Source organism: Papilio xuthus, unplaced genomic scaffold, assembly GCF_000836235.2.
Source record: "Papilio xuthus unplaced genomic scaffold, Pxut_1.1 DF827570.1, whole genome shotgun sequence".
NCBI lineage: Eukaryota > Metazoa > Arthropoda > Insecta > Lepidoptera > Papilionidae > Papilio > Papilio xuthus.
This window is the reverse complement of record NW_013531079.1, coordinates 2,051,534-2,067,107: the sequence shown is the minus strand read 5'-3', so window position 1 is coordinate 2,067,107 and position 15,574 is coordinate 2,051,534. Positions and strand designations below refer to the sequence as shown.

At 35.1% G+C, this 15,574-nt stretch overlaps 1 protein-coding gene across 1 annotated transcript in view; it reads right to left on the bottom strand.

Annotated features, from left to right (window-relative positions):
* Nucleotides 1-15,574, bottom strand: part of Apoltp (Apolipoprotein lipid transfer particle) — a 40,050-nt gene that overhangs the window by 5,358 nt on the left and 19,118 nt on the right. The window contains exons 35-59 of the mRNA XM_013313287.1: nt 15,072-15,281; nt 14,574-14,753; nt 14,095-14,193; nt 13,696-13,848; nt 13,099-13,305; nt 12,472-12,630; nt 11,824-12,056; nt 11,479-11,590; nt 10,707-10,880; nt 10,174-10,316; nt 9,458-9,563; nt 9,173-9,306; nt 8,631-8,832; nt 7,962-8,179; nt 7,301-7,436; nt 6,593-6,970; nt 6,044-6,289; nt 5,582-5,827; nt 4,785-5,117; nt 4,165-4,330; nt 2,859-3,789; nt 2,300-2,495; nt 1,742-1,875; nt 933-1,174; nt 338-540 (exon numbers count right to left, since the gene is read on the bottom strand). Of these exons, the coding sequence (XP_013168741.1) occupies nt 338-540; nt 933-1,174; nt 1,742-1,875; nt 2,300-2,495; nt 2,859-3,789; nt 4,165-4,330; nt 4,785-5,117; nt 5,582-5,827; nt 6,044-6,289; nt 6,593-6,970; nt 7,301-7,436; nt 7,962-8,179; nt 8,631-8,832; nt 9,173-9,306; nt 9,458-9,563; nt 10,174-10,316; nt 10,707-10,880; nt 11,479-11,590; nt 11,824-12,056; nt 12,472-12,630; nt 13,099-13,305; nt 13,696-13,848; nt 14,095-14,193; nt 14,574-14,753; nt 15,072-15,281 (5,541 nt within the window). The remainder of the gene's footprint in view (nt 1-337; nt 541-932; nt 1,175-1,741; nt 1,876-2,299; nt 2,496-2,858; nt 3,790-4,164; nt 4,331-4,784; nt 5,118-5,581; nt 5,828-6,043; nt 6,290-6,592; nt 6,971-7,300; nt 7,437-7,961; nt 8,180-8,630; nt 8,833-9,172; nt 9,307-9,457; nt 9,564-10,173; nt 10,317-10,706; nt 10,881-11,478; nt 11,591-11,823; nt 12,057-12,471; nt 12,631-13,098; nt 13,306-13,695; nt 13,849-14,094; nt 14,194-14,573; nt 14,754-15,071; nt 15,282-15,574) is intronic.

Genomic DNA, 15,574 nt, shown 5'->3' with positions numbered 1-15,574 from the left:
GACAAAATGGCAAAAATCAAATGGGCACAAAACACTACGTCTAATAGCCAGTCCATTTATACTGGTCAGTATATTTAATAAAAGGTAGAAAATTAATCAAAAAGTCACTACATGATTTAATTCTTTAGTGGTACAAAAATTACATTACATTTTATTTAATCCATACAATTATGACATAAAACGGAATGAAAATATAAATAGAGATAGTCAAAATAACTACGAAATATAACAAGGAATAAGTGGTCTTTGGCTTAGAAAATCTAAATCTTCATTTTGAACGTAAACGTAAAGTAATTAGAAACAGTCAGTGTAACACATAGAGTAGCATTGTACTCACCTCTTTATACAAATCAACGTATATCAAATGTCTGTTAGTCAGTACAACAAGGTCGTACAGTCCGTGCTCGTTGCTCTGCATCAGTACGGTAAAGTTGTTCTGCCTGTAGTCCTTGGCCAGTAGGAAGGTGCCCGTCTCTGTTATAGTGAGGACTTGCTTGTCGAACGTCACCAGTGTACCTTGACCCGTCATCATTGCCATACCTACAAGTAACACAGCTCTAGAAAATCACTAAAGAAAAAATAACCACACTAAAAAGAGGATATTGTGACATTTCTTGACATCGACATGAGGGCGCTAGTGAGCTGTCAGAATTTAGTTTGACTTACGCTCACCGATTCAGATAGCCTTGGCTATTAATCAAATTTTTATGACAATACCAGCTGTCGCCCGTGACTCCGTCCGCGCAGAAAAAAATCTTAATTAGTAGCCTATACGTTCCCACAGAAATGTTCTACATCTATGCCTAATTTCAGCGAGATCCATGCAGCCATTCTGTAGATACCTTCAAGCATCTATCCATTTAAACTTTCGCATTTATAATATTATTAAGTTATTATACTGATTTTAACTAAATTCATAAACAACTACAAACCTGCGAAGGGTGGCATAACATTATTCAAATCCATATATGGTCTTATCTCATAGTAATATGACCATATAGTTCTGTTAGAAGTAATCCAGTCGTCAAGGAAATCTCGTACAGCGCGGTACTCCGATATCTCAGAGAAGTCAGGCGTGCGGTTGAACGCGTGCCATGACATCGGCAGCTTCTGTTCAAGACGTATCTCGCCTTTACGAGGATCGAATATGAAGTTTGTTTTAGGTGTACGATGCCTGTAAATATTAAATATATGTTTAGACAGGACAATAACAGTACAAAACGTAACTACTTATTACTAATAGCTTGTCTACTTTAACACGATTATGAAGTCTTAAGTTTGTATGTTTGATGTCGCGGAATACAATAAAATAATTATTAATTTAATTTCAATATTTAATTTCCATATACATGTAAAATACTGACTCCAGTGATCTTGATTTTAAACTGTGGTTGTTTCTGTTTTTTTTAATTGAATAACTTCAATAAACTTACTTGCCGTAGGTTTCCGAGCCCAAAATCCCAATTCATATCATAATAACGGCGATGATGATATGTTTTATCCAGAAAATTTTAGTCTCAGAAACCAACAGTTATAGGCTGAACATTAATTTTTTGTTGTTATAAATAATGAAAGTAGTAAAGGATAGATAGATATTTAAATTGGCACGTCAGAAACAAGAGTACTCCTCTACTCGACGTGCCAACTGAAGCGCCAGATACACTCACAAATTACATTATATTAATTGAATTTAATGACATATTTTTAAAAATAGGTTAAAAATAATAATAAATAAACTGACAGTTCCTCATACTGGAGCGCAGTCTTGGCCATGTCAGTGAGCTTGGCGTAGAGCACGCTGCCGGCTCGCTGCAGCGCCTCACCCAGCATGAAGTAATCGTACCACCACTTCAGACGCTCGTACGCCTCCTTGTACTGTAACACGATAAATATAAAAAAACTAGCTGACGCACGCTACTCCGTCCGTACAAAAAAAAATAGTAACCTATGTGTTCATCTAGACTATGTTTTACATTCTATATACTGTGTTGCATTTCATCGATATCCATGCTACCCAGTCTGGAGATACCTTCTAACAAACATCCATCCATACAAACATTCTCATTTAATTATGTAAGATTAATTTAATTGATAAATGATTTCGTTAACAAACAGAATTAAATTATTTTACCAGCACAAAAGTGTTTGAAAATTCATAAAAATCTGACAACTGGAAGTGGGTTTAATTTAAGTTTTAAATGTGTCAAACAAAAAAAAAAGAGAGTCGCTACCAAAATTCGCAGAATATTACTGTCTCTTACATTCTAAATATCTGGTATATTAATCGTAAGAAAATTACCTTTTCTCTGACATATACAACTTGCGGTGTCTTCATAAAGTTTTCCCAAGCGTTCCTAAACTCTGCGTACAGTTGTTTGAACTCATCTTTAAACGGAATGTATTTCTCCATTTTCTCCCAGACAACGTTCCATAGTTTCTTGCTATATTTCTTTATGTTCGTTATCAAATCATTGTTCACGAGGTCTTTGTATATTCTGAAAACACATTTTTAAATTTATAAATGGCTAGCTGTCGCCTGTGACTCCGGCCGCGAGGAATTGAAAAATAATTAGTAGTCTATGTGTTCTTTCAGACTATGTTCTACATGTATACTTAATTTTAGCGAGATCCATGCAGCCGTTCCGGAGATATCTTCAAACATCCATCCATCCATACATTCAAATATTCGTAATTATTAGTAAATATTTAAAGCATTATATAAAAACAATCACCTCAAAAACATTTTCAGTAAAAAAAAAACCATCTCTTCCAAAACATTACCTATTTCAAGTTGTACTTTCATTTTGTTGTTAATTTACACTGCTATGATAAAAAAAAATCGTAATTATCTTACTTACCGGTCCATTTCATGTCCAAATGTTGATACATAATTGAAATAAGGAGAATCTGTTAATTCTTGAGTCCTATTATAGAAGAAATCCATAAGACCTTTCCATACAGTAAACACAAATGACTCCGTATAATGTAACACTTTGAAAAACAACGGTTCTATAGATTTTAGTAAATCATGCCAATAAACTGACAGTCTGTTTGTCGCATTCACCCAAGTAACCTCCCAGTACTCTAAGAACCTCATATGTAAATCCCTTACGAAGTTATCATATTGTAAAATCATCGTTTCCAATTTCCCAGACACTAATTCCATGAAATCCGCTTCTAATATCTTATTTGCCGATTCTAAGAAATTTGAATACGCCATTTTGATTGAATCAACAACATAAGTAAGACTTTGTTTTATAGATTGACTTGTATTGCCCATCATTCCCCACATGTCATTAACGAAACCGGGCAAACTTTCCAAATGATTTCTTATAGCCATTTCATCGAGCACGTAATATGTGAATTCGACTATATCTTTGACATAAAAATCATTATTATCATAAGATTCGTTTAAAAATCGTTCAAATTCATCCAAATCGTCTTTAATTACGTGTAAATCGTTCAAATCGTCGAGGAAATCTCTAATTCTCGGTTTAGCATCTACCCATATAGCTCTTAAAGCAAGATGTGCTTCCATTGGTGCTTCCTTTATAATGATAAGGGTTTCATTGATTTGAGCGTAAAGTAATTTTAGAGTGTAGACAGCTTGGGATTTAACTTCGCTGAATATCTGCGGCCGCCATACTACGGAGCTGGTTAGAAGTCTAGAATGGTTCAAGCGAATGTATGAAGCCAGGTCGACAGTGGTGACGTCATCAAAGTCACGCCACGCGTTCAGTTTCGCGGATCTCGTGTCGACGATTTTTCCAATTAAATGGTATGAAATATCTGAAAAAAAAGAAAAGTTTAAGTAAGCAGTACTAATTTGTTTCACAATCATAATCAGTCTAGATTTATCCACTGCTGGATGTAGGCCTCCCCCATCGACTGCCACAATGCCCGGTCCTGTCCTTTGTAATTTTTTTTTACTAAATTGTCATTGGATTCTATAACTTTTACAGCAAACACTCCTAAACTAAACAAAACTAAGATTATTCTTAAAAGCAAATAATATTTCTGGAAAGATTGTAAAAAATATTTTGTATTTGAATGTGATTTAAATTCATACAACCGATAGATGGCGCTGTTTACATTTTTTTTAAATTAATGACTACCAGACAACAAAACTATAGTATTCCTATATAATAATAAATATAAACTCACCATTAGTACTATTATAATGACCGATTAATGATTTATTTGTCATAGATAACTCTGCGTACGCGGTGTCATTGCCCTCAGGATGTAACACAAGACCTTTCAGTTTGTATGCAGGATACATCAGCTCCCATGAGCCGTTCACTTTGTAGAAATATGTCTCGTTAGCGCGCTGGAAATAGATAATTATTTAACTTAGGACTTTTAGGGAAAAAAGGACACCCTGTATCTTGCAATAAAAGAGTAAAAAAGCCTCGTATTGAATAATAGCTTAGGTAAATTGGTTACTAAAATAAACTTTATCTTTACTTATGAATATAAAACGAACTAACGCTGAGTTATTTAATGTTTACTATGAGAGTACATGAGAAAAAATAAATAAAAACAATATACACTACGGTACTGCTTAAATAAAGTTTCTGAGGCAGTAACTGGACTCATTTAAAAATTTAACGTTTTTAAAAGTCCGATTGAACGTATCAAACTTTTTATCGTTGCTTTCCGAGACCAATATTCCATTATCCAATATTATATTAACAAAACAGTGATATCAATATGTTTTATACAAGGATTTTGGTCTCAGAACACTACTGTTAGTCAGATAAATAATAATATTAAATAATTACCTCCCAATTAACAGCGCTTGTATTCAAATCGATTAACATTTTGTTCCGTCTCAACTTCTCATAGAACAATGACTTCTGAAATCTATAAAATGTCTCCAAATAGTACCATCTACTATGTATATTTATATCAGATTTCACATCTAGAGCTAAGTTTGTAGACGGATGTGTACATGTTAGAGCGAATTTGTAATCACGTATTGGTCCGTTAGAGTTATCCATTAATATTGAATGTAGTTTCAGATATTCCGTCTCGTAGTCGGAGTATTGCAATTCCACAGATATGTTTGACATGACTGCTGGTGTTGCTAGATATTGACCTTTTAGCACCACATCCTGAAAATTAAATTATTTAGCTATATTTGTATGCTTGAGAACAAATGTAATTGAAGTTCTCGAGGATTTTTTCAACTTTTTTTTCATATTAATAAGTTGAAGGAAACAAAGAAATCATATTACTTGGACGTGAAATTGATACTTTCTTATCGGATTCGACTTATAATATGAATCATGAAAAAACTTTGGAACTTCATGGAAATTCTTAAATACACTTGTATTTAAGAATTTCTATACTTTAAGGTGCTTTATTGACCATAATATTTTATTTAATTTTTTCAAACTTTATAGTCTAAAACTATCTGTCTCTGTCTCACTCTTCCTCTCCTTCTCTGTCTATCTCTTCCTATACATTATAGTATTCCTTCGTACTTCAGTAGCTAGTTTTAAGACTTGATTTCGGCAACTACACAACCTGCGTGTATTTCACGTAATTTAGTAACATAGTGTTGTACTGCTCTTACCTTCCTGAATGAAGGATGTGAGAGAGCGAGATGCACGTTGTGTACCGCGGTGTCGGAGTCGGTGTCTGCGGGGGGCGTGTCCCAGAGTGCGGAGAGCTCCGCACTCTTGTTGTCTCCGCGCACGTCCCAGTGCAGCTGCGCGCGACCTTCCAGTAGTGCTTCTTGCAGACGGTATAATGCGTCCAGTGAGAATGTACGCAGCGGATATTGTACGTTTAGTAGTATTTGCTGGCTTTCTGTGTCCTCCTACAATATACGTCTTAATCTTACTAATATTATAAATCCGAAAGTTTAGATGGATGGATGTTTGTTAGAACGTATCTCCAGAATGACTCAACGGATCTCGATGAAATTTAGCATACATATAGACCATAGTCTGATAGAACACATATGCTACTTAAGTTTTTTAAATCCACGAGTACGAAATCACGGGAAAGAGTTAGTATAAATATAAATACATACCACACTCATATTAGTAACGTGTACATCATATTGTATCCATACATCCTCAGCCCACTGCACGCGGCTAGCTTGGGTGAGCTCTCTCTCTAGAGCCTCATACTTGTTATCGAAGCTCCACGTACGCTGGCCGTGCATCACTGTCAGCTTCAACTTCTTACCAATGTTATATGTAAAGACATCCAGTTTGCCAGTCACGTTGAACTTTGTAGCATTTTGTAGGTGGAATACTGTTGCTTGTTTTACGTCCTGTGAAAAGATCAGATAATTTATATATTTAGTTATCTGGTAAAAGCTTAGTTACTAAGGGGTTCAAGGTCATCTGCGCTGCGCAATTCCCTCCCCTTGCATCCCGCTATAACTAACCGACATGTTTTAGAAATCAAAATACTAGAGTTAGTGAGATGATTTGTCAATTACATTCGTTGTCTCTTTCCCCTGTATATGTCTGTCTCTTTCACACGTATGTAAATTCTTGTTTATGGTCAACTATGTAAATTGATGAATTGTTTAGAAGCTACAGAAATGCACTTAGATAAATAATATACTTACGATGTTTCCTGTACTATCGAACTCATGTATATATTTAACACCGACTGGTGTATGTACATTTTCCACCTCTATGTCAGTGGTAGCAAGGTCCAAATTCCTTTCACTCTTACTTAACACTTGAACGAAGGAACCTTTAACGAATCGTTCATGATCGAAGTCAATTGTAGCATTTCCATTGCTTGCTTTATCACCTTGTACATAATAATACTCGGTATTGACTAAATGTTGACTGCTCAATGGAACTGAAAGTGATATTGTTCCAGTTTGTGTGAAACCATTCTCTTGTTTAGTGTAAACATGAGATGTGTTCACTGATGCAGTTTTATTTGGCCAGAATAAGTCTACTTTGTTATCTGACTTTTCTTCTAAATTGTTGATCTGAAAAAAGTAATACCTTTTTGGTTGGTGGTAGGTTTCTGAGACCAAAATTCTCGTATAAAACATATTATCATTTCTGTTTTGTCTAAGATAATTACAGGGATTACAGTATATTTTATACAAAGATTTTAATTCATAAATTGAATTCCATACATTGACTGCCACGATTGCTAATCACTACACTAAGAGGTTTCCTTAGTGAATACTTAATCACTCTGAATCGTAGGGACTTAACTTTGAGTGTAGGTTCATGTTATTAGACTGATGTTGACTTAAATGACGATTAAACAACTTTGAGTATGGATTTAGCGAGAACAAGATGATACTTACATCAAATATAGACTTGAGCCAGGGCAATCGTTTGAATGGCGTAGAGAAATTAAAATGTCCGTCTGTATGCTGCGCGCCGCCGTACCTTAAATCCAGTTCTCCGATCTGACTGTGTCCCGGACTGTACATTGTGCCCCTGCAAACGTTACATTGTAAACTAACTACGTTCGGATTAGGTGTTATATTACTTCAATGTCGTATTCCTTAAATATTTTCAACAATACAACTGAACATTAAATAAAAAAAATCATACAAGAAAACTAGTAAATTCGTAAATAATTTTAAATAAAACGGTAACCATGGGTTTCTGAGACCAAAATCTCTATTTGAAATATATTATTATCTCTGTTTTGTCAAAGGTGTGTGTCCTTGTCAAGTGACAGGGATGACGAAATGATTTATACAGAGATTTAAGTCCTAGAAATCAACGGTAAATCTCACAATTTCAAAAAAAAAATATAGCATAATGGAGGCTGTATATTATACATAATTTAAGATACATACATACATTAACACTTGATGGTTCTACTAACATAATTTAAGAGTTCAATTAAAAGTAGATGTAAAAAAATTGTAGGGATACTTTCACTAGTGAGCATTGGCACTTCGGAAACATGTGTAGACTACTGCGCGACGTGCCAACTTAAATTTTAAAACTTACTTGAGAACTTGATAGTTATGTATCATGTCTTGTTGATAAGATCCTTTGATATTAAACGTTGGTTCTTTATAAATAGGTGTTGTGAGAGTATAGTCAACATGTTTCGAGCCGTTCACATCCCATTTGTATGACAACACGTTGTCTACATTCTTGTACTCAGAGTTAGATGTCCAAGTTAATATTGCGTTGGCATCTAGACTTTCCTCTTTGTTTAGGATCTGGAATTAGACTTGTAGTTAATTTCTAATTTGGTCAATTAATCAATTACTTTGGTAATTTTTTTAATTAATTAATTACTTCAAAAACGGCTGAATCAATTGAAGCGTCGGTGGCTCAGGATTAACTTTATAACCTACAGGTTCTGGGTTCTAATCCGGACATGTATCAATGTGTTTGTCGATTTTTGATTAACATACGTACATTTATCCGACGTTCTTACAGTGCAGGATAACATCGTGATGCAACCTGCACATATCTGAGAAGAAATTCAAAGATATGTGTGAAGTCAACCCGCACTGGGCTATGGTTGACTATGGCCTGGTCACCCTTAACTTAGGGTAGGCTCCGAGCCCCTCGGTGGGGACGTATAGTGAGCTGATGATGATGATAGTATCAGTTTTATAGTATTTTTGGACAGAGTGTCATCGGGTGTCAATTATTAAAACTAACCTTTCCTTTAACACTTGTAAGTATTTTAGTGACATCAGTTCTGTATTCAGCAAGTAATACTTTCTCTGGTGTGTCATCAGTACCAATATCACCGTCTATATACAACGTGTGGACGTCCACGTTGGGTTTAGGTAATATCGCGTTGATAACTAGGTTAACACGTTTGTTTACTATGTAGCCGTAGGATGCGTTACCACCGATTCTGGAAATAAAAAAAAACTAAATAGAAAATTATTGCACTTCCATTACTTATCGTTGGTTTCTGAGACCAAAAACTCTGTATAAAACATATCGTAATCCAACAAAAATAGAGAAAAAAAAATATGTTTTAAATGGAAGTTTAGTCTCAGAAACCTACAGTTTATTTCGTGATCGACTATTTTCACAGTAATCACACAGATCCTCGCAACAGCTACAGCCTTTATCGTGAGGATCCTGCAGTTTATTTTTACCAGAGGTATTTTAGAGGGTAAATCGTAGTTTATAGTAAAAATAATGATTATTTACACTGAAAATATATTCAAAATAAAAATGTAACTTACTGCCAAACTTTATCTAGATCCATTCTAAAACCAGCCTCAGTTGTGTCCAGTCCGCTGGAAGATGTATTATTACCAAAGAAGATGTCTAAGTCGACACTTCTTTGTATCTGCTTTACTAATTGCTGCCCTATTGCCTATAGAATAAAGTACAAATTAGACTCCTTAAATTTAATTAAATTATTTCTTAAGTATAGTTATCTACCGCAATCTTAAGTTTACACACAAAATCACGATTAACAGAACCTTAGTGTTTATTTCGAAATAAAATATGTTCTATTAATTTACCGTAATGTATAAATCTCCAATAAGGAAGCTCCACTTGAGATCGCCCTCTCCCTTCATATCAGGCAATTCGTATTTACATAACAAGTATCCAGTCTTCGGACCAAATCTGAAGAAACACAATAAATAAAAAAAATCAGTTTCATCTGACACAAAGAATAAAGGTACTTTATTAAACATAAGACTCGAATAAAGTTGAAGGATAGATGTAGAATGATGGAGTCGGTTCAAGGTATATGTATAAGAGCAAAACTGGAATACCACGAATATTCGTGAGAATGTTTTCATAACGAAATTGACAAAATTGTATTAAAAGTTGTGTAGCGCCACCTGCTGTGCGTTAAGTACACCAACAAATATTATATATAAATATTTATATGTCAAACTCTTAATTACAAAAAAAAATGAAATAATGTTAAAACAACATACATAACTATAGAAACAACTTAACTAGTATGAAAATATAAAAAAAATAGTAACAAGTAAGCTAGGCCCTCAGACTACATATTTCGTTCTATTAACTCACGATTTGTGGGTTTTGACAAAGTGTATTCGCTCCGAAGCGATTCCGTAACGAACTTCAAAAATGTATGAAACTGACGCGCGACAATCACTTCATTTATCGAAAGTTATTTCTATACATTTTTGAAGTTCGTTATGGAATCGCTTCGAAGCGAACACGGAAAATAATCCTCTCGCTTAGATATTACTAAACTTACTCAAAGTCAGTATCTCCTTTTAGGAAGCTGAGTTTCTTGAGCGGCGTGGCTGCCTGCACGTTGAGCACACGCCGCAGTCCGGGGTACGCATCCACACGAGACTTCAAGTATATCTCCTTGCCTTGCACTTGTGGCATATCTACCTGGAATACATACAAAATAATTATAACAAAATATTTTTATCCATCTGTAGTTTGAATTGGAGCCTTTATATAAAATCCTCTTACTAATATTATAAATGCGAATGTTTGGATGGATGGATGTTTGTTAGAAAGTATTTCTAGCACGGCTGCATAAATCTTGTTGAAATTTGGTACAGATTTTTTTTTTTTTTTTATAACAGAAGGGGGCAAACGAGCAGCGGGAACACCGAAGTGTTCAACGACGCCCATGGACATCAGCAATACCAGAGGAACCGCAGATGCGTTGCCGGCCTTTGAGGTGGTGATAGGCTCGCTTCTTCAAGGACCCTAAGTCGTATTGGTGGTCGTAAGATGTGGCACATAGTCTGAAAGTAATAAAAATATACGTACTTTTAAATAAATATCAGTAAAGTTAGCCTCCATCTCGGCTTTAGCGTGAACAGTAGCCTGTACATTTCCACCTGCGATGTGTGCTGACAGGCCGTATACAGTGTGCGTAGCTTCGAACTTCATACGTACACGGATCTGTTGACCTTGACCTTTCGGTACTAGGACTAGAGACATCTGAAACGTAATAATTTAGTAAATACCTTGAAATGTATCATTTTATCTATACATATTAATAAAATTGGAGTGTCTGTAAGTAATATAGAGAAAAAAGTGATAACAAAAAACCATATAATTTTTTTTGTCTGTCTGTCTGTATGTCTGTCCGTAAGGCCGCGTTTGTTCCGTATAATCTCCGGAACGGCTGGACAGATTTTGACGGGACTTGGACGGGAAGGTAGCTAATGCACGCGGGCACGTTATAGGCTAGATTTTTTTTAATTTTGCGCTCGATATTTTATGATTTCTATTATTTTATTTTAATATAAATTGTGTTATTTTATCGTAATGTTCAACTCAGGAGCAGAATACAAATCACTTCGACCATTACAAGCAGTGGTACAGATTTTTTTCATTTTACTACAGTCAATCCTGGAAAAGTGACAAACCTCTATAAGCGAGAAAAATAAGGTCTCTTGGGACTCTAGTTTAAAATTATTACTTGTCAAAATTATTATAATGTTAAAGAGGTTTGATAATTGTTTTAAGCTAGTGTTTTGATTGTAGATATAGTTATATTATACTTTAAAGTAAAGGTAAAAAAAAATGATATGACCTCTAGCGGCTGCCTGTTGGTGACTTTACCACTGATGCCATACTCCGTGGTGTCAGTCACGAATGAACCTCGGATGTCATCCTTCTCGAACTCTGCTATTATCTTCATTGCTCTGCAATATTAATTACATAGAGTTATTTCTTACTAATACTATAAATGCGAAAGTTTAGATGGATGAATGTTTGTTAGAAGGTATCTCCGGAACGGCTCAATGGATGATGAAATTTGGCACAGACGTAGAACACGGTCTGAAAGAACACATAGGCTACGTATTAAGCATTTTTTAAATTCTGCTCATACGAAGTCGCGTGAAAATGCTACTTTCATATAACTTTCTTAACTAACCTGAATCCTTTATGAGGGCTACTAAGCGCGACACTAAGCGATGCCGGTCGTTGATCCGCTTTCAACGAGTAATAACTGTCTTGGTTATTAAAGTCCACAATCAATGTCCTCTGTCCACCTTCTTCGCTGTACTGCAGCGCGATGTCTGACGGCTCCAGTACGGGGACGAGCGCACCTCGTGCTTTGAACCGCACGTGACGCGGAGCTGGCCGCCATACTGCGTCCGCGAATAACTGGATTGAACAATTAGTTATGTTAAAAGTTGTTTTTACTGAAATTTCAGCATTAAAACCTTAAAACAAAAAAAAACTGACATTTTGGAGAATACAAATTAAATGGATACCTCACTTTTCAATGTTGATAGAGACTATAGAAGTCTATATTTTTAAATAATTAAAGAACACATTAACCGTTGGTTTCTGAGACGAAAATCTCTGTATAAAACATATCGTAACCCCAGTTATTATCTTTGACAAAACAAAGGATAGTGGTCTCAGAAACCCAGATTATATCCTTATTGTAGGCAATTCTAATACCATGGACTTTGGAGAAAAAGAGACAAGATTTCTAACCTTTGTCTTGTTTTTTTTTTACAAAGATGTTACTATTGAATATTCAATTATTAGAAAACCAAAAATTTTAACTTACATAATTATTATAATTTCCCTGCTGTATCTGTATACCGCCGCCCATTACACTCTCCACGTCCGAGAAGTCTTTCTTGAACTCCATCTTGATGAAGTAATCCTCCAAGTATGTAGACGTGAGATTCAGACTTCCCGATGTCTCTATGAATGGATCGTCCAACTGAAATATTCCAAAATTACTTTATTACTAAATTAAATTAATTTCACACACTCAATATTGTAAATTGTTCAGATTTTTAGGAATAAAAAAAATATAATAAAAGTGAAGAAAATCCACAAATTTATGAATCGTTCAGAATATTGAAAAGAACACTTCAAATATGTGTAAAATATGAGCATAATTTACAATCATTTATAGCAGAAAAGGGGCAAAGTAATCTTTTCTGAATTCATAGGCATTTAGTACAAAAGTCAACGTAAATTGTCAAAACTAATAGTGTATGGTTTCATCTCGAAAATTTCATCGATACATCTAAACATTCGCATTTATAAAATTAGTAAGAAATAGAATATTAGGAACTCTTAGCGACTATATGTTCCGATGTGTACCTAGGGCCTTACTTGTACCAGAATCTGAATACATATACGTGCACGCGTACGCGTACCTGTACCCATATCATTACCGTACCTCTAGTCGTGCGAGTGCGTTAACAGTGAAGGAGGGCATGCTGATATCTGCGGCCATCTTCCACAGCGCGTCCTCAAGTCGTGCAGAAACGCGTGCCTCGAGGCCGGGCAACACAGCCAGTGGGGTTGCTATTCCTACTGAAGCTAAGTACGACTGGTACGCGTCATCCTCGCCGCTTTCGTGCTCATATAGAATTTTATATGAGATCTGTACAACGTATAATATGCATACATGTTAGAAAGAGAAAGATATAAAAGAGAAAGACGGACAAATACTTCTAAAACATAAAGAGGGTAATTGTAACTTAAAACTAAACGTTCATATCTATTACTTCGGTCCTTAAAAATCTGCTTTCTCTTAAGGTTATTACTACTACTAAGATTTTTTTGATCTTTTTGCTTTTATTTATCGTAGCTTTCTGAAACTAAAATCTCTGTATAAAACATATCGTCATACTTGTCTATCTTTGACGAAAGGGAGATAATATGTTTCAAACGGATATTTTGGTCTCAGAAGCCCGCAGTTAATTAAATAAGATAATAGTGTTTAAATATGTCTTTGGTGGTAGTCTTTGATGGTAATATATTTGTAAATTACCTCATGCCAGTATGTGCCGTTATATAGTAAAGCGACACATGTCACGTTGAACTTCTGTCCTATCGTGATGTCCACCGTGTAAACCGACTTTAACTCTTTAATAGCTTGGAATGGTGTAATTAAATTAAGCGTGTTACGCATTTCTGCGTAAGTCTGTAACAAAATAGTTTTAATGTAACACTTGCATTAAAAAAATCTTAAGGAAAAAGAGAATAAGTGTTTCAACTATGGAAACTGATAGAGGTATGCGAAACGAGCAGTGTGTTGCCGCTAGGAAAAACTATATAGCTTCTCTCTTAGAGTGATCGGTTAATTTATTTTTTAACATGTAAATTATCTTTGCGACTGTTTTTTTTATTTTCCAATGATGTTAAAAGTATAGTTAAAAAAAGAAAATACCTCCAAGACGAATACATCAGTAAGAATGATAGGTGTTTTGTTCGGCAAATGTAAGGTTGCGTTGACTTCCAATATGTCTTCTTCATCAGGCCCCACAAACTAAAAAATAAATGTAACATATATAAATAAGTAAGTATTATATAGTTTCCATAATGATTTCTCCGTAGTCATAATGTCAACGCTGCAAATAGACCAACAAAGCTAATTGAACCGGTAGGCGAAAGTCAAACTAAATTATTAAAACTCACAAGCGCCCTCCTAACAAGGTTGAAAATGTCAAAAGGTGTATATACATACTGTCATGTCATTTTCTATTTCTAAGAAGGTTTTATATCTATTCTGACAGAACTAACCACGATAGCAGCGCCTCAACCGTTCCTAATTTGACTAAAATTTGCAAAAACTTAGCACAATCTTTTAAACTCCTCAGAGCCTCACTCTAATATACTATTATAAAAGTGATCTTATCTTACTGTTACCTTCATCATGTGCGCGTGGAATGTGATCGTAGGATAGTACAATGTGTCAAGTACTACATTGGCCGTTGTATCAAAGTTCTCCACGAACATGTCCGGGTCACTCGGCTTGTGTTGGAAGTGGTCTTTTATCACGTCTAGCAAACCTTTACCTTTGTCTACCAATAACATTGCTATACCAAACTGAAACACGTTTAAATTAAAATTATTATTGTTCCATAAACAGTTGCTTGTTTTCCAATGCGCATGCGCATGAAACGTCTTTAGAAAAACAATGCCTTTTCTGTTTCATCAAAGAGAACGACAGTACCACCACCATTTAAACTTTACAGCGATGTCGATGTGGTATATATCTAACTTTGGTTTTTGACTGACATTTGACACATTGTTTTTTTAAGTGTATGTGTACGACATTATATGTCAATACAAATAACTTATATGTCAATCAAAACCTAAAGTCAGGAAGTATCTAAGAACAAAGCAACAGCAGTGTAACCTTACCTTATGTTTAGACAATCTCATAGACAACTCAGTATCCAATCCACCGCCAGTATTTACACCGAAGATATTTTTAAGTACTAATCCGTTCTCTTCGAAGCCGTCTAGAGGCGTATACAATTTGTATACGTATACAAAATCGAGTGCTGAACGCCATTGCCATATCCCTGTGAAGCCGAAGTCCATTTCTGACCAGCCCACGCGGAAGTCCAGCTGCAGACAATAATCATGAAAAATCGCATCGTACCAATAATCATCAAGGTTTAAAGTTCTTGCGTCTCTTTCATGCTAAATAAGATTGAAAAAGACAACTGTAGGCAACCTTTAAAGGAATCGTAAGCGCCAGACCGAGACAAACATATGGGAATACAAACGTTGCCGAATGTTTGTACTAATTAGTATACTAGTAACTAGTAATTACTAAAACCCTTTTACTGATGGTGGCAATATATGTGCCACCAACATTTTTATGATTTTTTCCATTTTGTAGCACCCATGTTTTAAAT